This window comes from Phycodurus eques, chromosome 3 (assembly GCF_024500275.1).
Source record: "Phycodurus eques isolate BA_2022a chromosome 3, UOR_Pequ_1.1, whole genome shotgun sequence".
NCBI classification, from domain to species: domain Eukaryota; kingdom Metazoa; phylum Chordata; class Actinopteri; order Syngnathiformes; family Syngnathidae; genus Phycodurus; species Phycodurus eques.
The window spans coordinates 26279889-26285360 of NC_084527.1; the positions used below are offsets into that span (position 1 = coordinate 26279889).

At 42.6% G+C, this 5472-nt stretch overlaps 1 protein-coding gene across 2 annotated transcripts in view; it reads left to right on the forward strand.

The window, feature by feature from the left end:
• Window positions 1–4124, forward strand: part of si:dkey-91m11.5 (PH_BCR_vertebrate and RhoGAP_Bcr domain-containing protein) — a 41575-nt gene extending 37451 nt beyond the window's left edge. For both annotated transcript variants that reach the window (XM_061672896.1, XM_061672897.1), the window contains 2 exons: window positions 2933–3095; window positions 3170–4124. In XM_061672896.1, coding sequence (XP_061528880.1) covers window positions 2933–3095; window positions 3170–3259 — 253 coding nt within the window. In that variant the 3' untranslated portion in view covers window positions 3260–4124. The remainder of the gene's footprint in view (window positions 1–2932; window positions 3096–3169) is intronic.
• The last annotated feature ends 1348 nt before the right edge of the window (window positions 4125–5472 follow it).

The window sequence follows — 5472 nt, forward strand, 5'->3', positions numbered from 1 at the left end:
AGAGCCTTTAGATCAGGGGTCACCAACACGGTGCCCGTGGGCACCAGTTAACCCTCAAGGAACACATGAGTAGCCTGCGGCCCTGTTCTGAAAACAGCTCACCAGTGATGTGACATTGTGATTTCTAGGTATGTTGAAGAAGTGATCATTTGAAAAGGCAAGCACCTGTAGAGATGTATAGAAATAAAATGCTGCATATTGACACTGTTTCCTCCCTTCTTAAATCATTGTTGATTAATTATTGTGACAAATGATTCACATGATCAGTGTCTTCACAAAGATGAATGTCATTATTTGTTAATATTAACCTAGAATTAAAGGTAATATGAGAAAATTAGTTATCTACGAAGCGTGTATCAAAAATGATGGCCCTTCGCATTCATCAGTACACAAGTAGCTCTCTCTTTCAAAAAGGTTGATGACCCCTGGTTTAAATGATCAAGTCGCAATACCAGTTACATTATGATTAAACATTGAGTTAATAAATACATAAATAACATTGTTTTATTTTAATTTGGAAATAAATAATTTTACATGAATAGTTACTGTTTTCAAATGTTTTCATTAAACCATTGGTTAATTAATGTAATTAAAATGATTATAAATAATTACAATTAATTAATAATAATTGTAGTCTTAAAATACATTTCGCATACATATTTTACCTTTTATTTTTAAACTTGCTTTCACTTAACCTGGCCCATCTGTCCATTTCAAAATTCAAATGTGGCCAAACATTTGCCCACTCCTATTACAACCCCAATTCCAATGAAGTTGGGACGTTAATTCATCCATCCATCCATTTTCTGAGCCGCTTCTCCTCACTAGGGTCGCGGGCATGCTGGAGCCTATCCCAGCTATCATCGGGCAGGAGGCGGGGTACACCCTGAACTGGTCGCCAGCCAATCGCAGGGCAGATACAAATAAACAACCATTCGCACTCACATTCACACCTACGGGTAATTTAAAGTTGTCAATTAACCTACCACGCATGTTTTTGGAATGTGGGAGGAAACCGGAGTGCCCGGAGAAAACCCACGCAGGCACGGGGAGAACATGCAAAGTCCACACAGGCGGGGCCGGGGATTGAACTCTGGTCCTCAAAACTGTGAGGCAGACGCTCTAACCAGTCGTCCACTGTGCCGCCACGTTGTGTGAAACATAAATAAAAACAGAATACAATGATTTGCAAATCATCATCAACACATGCCCAAAAAGCTGGGACAGGTGGCAAAAAAGACGGAAAAGTTGAGGAATGCTCATCAAATACCTGCTCACCTCTTTGCGAACAAGTGCGTGAGAAAATAGTCCAACAGTTGAAGGACAATGTTCCTCGACGTACAATTGCAAGGAATTTAGGTCCATAATATCATCAAAAGGTTCAGAGAATCTGGAGAAATCACTGCATGTAAGCGGCAAGACCGAAAACCAACATTGAATGCCCTTTTTTTTTCACTCCTTCCTGATCTCGGGGGTGGGGGGGGGGAACCACTGGGGTGACCTCCTGGGGAGTAATGGTGGTGTGATGGTGACTCGCCCATGTTCCGTGGGTGCTGGGGCGGTGCCGGCTGGCACCCGCCTGTATTCCCCGCTCTGGCTGCTGATGGCGGCGGTGGGGCCCCCCTGTTACTCCTCGGGCCTGATTCCTTCTCTTCTCTCCGTTCCTTGCGTCCCGCTGCGGTCGCTTCTTCCTCTTCCCGTGGGGGAGCCGGGCGGTCCCCTGTGGGCTGTGGGGCCTGCTGTGGGGTTCTTTTCCCTGCCTGGTTTGAGGCGGGGGGGGGGTCCATCTCCCACACTCAGGGGCAGGTAGTGGGTGCTGGCGGGGGTGTGGGGGAGGGTTTGGTGCTGCGGGTCTGGGTGGGATGGCCCTCTTCGTCGGTGGTTGTCCGGCCTAATGGGCCCGACCTGTAGGAGCCATGCCTCTTAATCACTCACTTAGCACACACTCACACCATACCCTGTATATATTTTTCTCACTAAACACATCTGGGCACATACACAAAAGAACCATCCGGACTGTTATGGACGCAAAGTTCAAAAGCCAGCATCTGTGATGGTATGGGGCTGTGTTAGTGCCAATGGCATGGGTAACTTACACATCTGTGAAGGCGCCATTAATGCTGAAAGGTACATACAGGTTTTGGAGAAACATATGCTGCCATCCAAGCAACGTCTTTTTCATGGACACCCCTGCTTATTTCAGCAAGACAATGCCAAACCAAATTCTGCACGTGTTACAACAGCATGGCTTCGTAGGAAAGGAGTGCGGGTACTAGACTGGCCTGCCTGCAGTCCAGACCTGTCTCCCATTGAAAATGTGTGGCGCATTGTGAAGCGTAAAATACGAAAACGGCAACCCCAGACTGTTGAACAGCTGAAGCTGTACATCAAGCAAAAATGGGAAATAATTCCACCTACAAAGCTTCAACAATTAGTGTCCTCAGTTCCCAAATGTCTGGAATTGGCTGGCAACCAGTTCAGGGTGTACCCCGCCTCATGCCCGAAGATAGCTGGGATAGGCTCCAGCACTGCCGCGACCCTAGTGAGGATAAGCGGTTCAGAAAATGGATGGATGGACAGTTCCCAAACGTTTATTGAATGTTGTTAAAAGAAAAGGTGCTGTAACACAGTGGTAAACATGACCCTGCCCCAGCTTTCTTGGAATGTGTTTCAGCCATAAAATTCTAAGTTAATGATTATTTGCTAAAAGCAATAAAGTTTGTCAGTTTGAACATTAAATATCTTGCCTTTGTAGTGTATTAAATATAGGTTGTAGTGTAATTAAATATAGGTTGAACTTGATTTGCAAATCATTGTATTCTGTTTTTATTTATGTTTAACACAACGTCACAACTTCATTGGAATTAGGGTTGTACATGTGCCCATGAGACACAAACGTGCATATCAATAACTTTCCCCCCTGTTGTGATAGGGTGGCTGAAAATGAGAGCTTCAACAAGATGTCTCTGCACAATCTGGCCACTGTTTTTGGACCCACTTTGCTTCGGCCGTCTGAGAAAGACAGCAAAATCACAATTAACAGTTCACAGCCAATCTCTATGAATGACAGCTGGTCTCTGGAGGTCATGGCTCAGGTAGAACTTGCCAGCATAGAGTGAAACACTGGATGCCGGTGGTTGTTTGTTCACATCTTCCTTTGTCTCCTCAGGTGCAAGTACTACTCTACTTTCTTCAGCTGGAGAGCATTCCAACACCTGACAGCAAACGACAAAGCCTTCTCTTCTCTACTGAAGTATAACTGGATTTTTATACGTGCTTGAGGTGGCGTTCAGAACAAGGAAATGGATGATTCACAATTTTGTCACGAGGTGGAACCATCACCTCATGGGTCACAAAGTTCAAAGCTTTCTTTTTCTGAGCTGGGATGAGCATGGGAGTTAGTTGACCTTCTGCTTTATCGCCCTGATATATGGACAGACTACATCTATTTTGTAATATGTTTTATAATGCAATTAGGTTGCTTGATGCAATAATTTGCTGCCCGTCATTGTGCACATTAGCGCAATCCTCACAGAGGGTGAATTTGTAACATTTCTCCCTGTTTTAAGGATTTATCACTGGTCACTGTGGATTGGTGGAATATAAATGGCGATAGGTTTTCATCTCTACACAGTATTTGGCTCGGAAAAGCTTGTGCCACGAGTCCTTACTTTGTTAGGGTTTTAAAAGTATGAGACTGAAATTCACAGTTAGCGTCCAACATGCAGGCATGTTTAGGGTTTAGTTTTATGTGTAAAACTTAAACGATATGTCATGGTGGTGTCCGCAACGTCTCTTGTTGAAATGTTTCATTTCATCTTTTCATTAGATATCAGCGGGTTTTGTAGTAGGTTCTTTGTATTTTGTCCCTACTGTTTTTGTTGGTTGCCATTTGATTTGATTATGTAACTAGAGTTGCTGTATTTTGTGTTTCTAATTACATTCCTTCTTCAATATCCTTGCATATTCCTTCTTCAAAATCATTGCAAGTATTTAAACTGTTGTTAGCACAAGCTTAATTCTTGATTCTTTTGATTCATGTATAATACACAATTGCTTCTAGTGAACACTGACCAAATGTGTATATATGATTTCTGCAAATAAAGATTTACTTGACAATCTGACATCTTTGTCACAATGTGTTTTCTTATTATAAAGAGAGATTTCATTCACAACCTTAAAGGGGATAGTTTGTAACCGCATTGTGTACTTTTATTGATATCGTGTTTTAAATAAACTGTCCAGAAATCGTTCCATCAGTTTTATATAGTGCGTCCTGGAGCCAGCCAATCGCAGGGCTCATATAAAAACAAACAACGGGCGATTTAGAGTCTTCAACTAACCTACCACGCATGTTTTTGGGATGTGGCAGGAAACCGGAGTGCCCGGAGAAAACCCACGCAGGCACGGGGAGAACATGCAAACTTCACACAGGTGAGGCCGGATTTGAACCCCGGTCCTCAGAACTGTGAGGCAGATGTGAGAACGGTGCCGCCTGGTCCAGAAGAATTTTCAATAAAAACAGAGCATAATTCTTGCATTTTCTAACTTGTCTTAAATGTTCTACCAGAGAACTTGGTGTAGCGCAAATTAGGGTAGAATGACACATGCCCCTCTCAATTCAATCTTTGCTGGTCCAATTTTCCTGGTCCTGTGACATTCATCTTTTAATCCACACATTCCTGGGAATATGCTATAAATAAAATATTTAAAAAAATCAGTAACAAAACAAGTACACCAAGAAGCCTCACCTAAAATGGTAAATAGGAACGCATGAGTCGTGACTGAATTAAAAAAAAAAAAAAGGTACTTTGTTAATTTTGTTGTGGCCTTTAGATTTTGTTTTAGCCTTTAGATGTAGGTCAATTGTAATAGTACTATGTAAACCTATACATGAGATGTGCAAACGACATGCCTACAGAGGTGCCAAAGGACTCAAACTCAGTGTTTATGTCGACGTACAGATACTGGCAAAAGTAGATGTACAGATTCAACTCAGGCCTCAAATAAAAGTTACAAACAGAATTTATATAACTGTTTACCATCATTTATGCACAATACCCGTTTTGATAACTTGACAAAACAACAAAACAATTCTCTACATATTCTCTTAGATAAGGCCACGGATGGGGAATATCTTGCTTCTCCGACTCTGTTGTAGTCGTCGTTGATGCTCCCTGGCGTTAAGGTCGATTACCGCAGAACGATGGACCACAAGGCAGACAAGAAAGTTGACTGGGGGGAGAGGGGAAAAAAACAAAACATCAGCAGCAGTGTTAGTGGCTTTAGTGTTAAGGTCATTTGTTATAGCACTATTAGACCGTGCAGACTACAAGTCTATGATTGATGAATAGAGTATAAGGTAAAAGTAAATGAAAGCTGGTTCTTTAAATCTACAATGCAACGAGTGCAGTGTCTGTCCAAGGGCGTACGAGGCGTGATGCTGAGGGGATGCAGATGCAACCAGAAGAG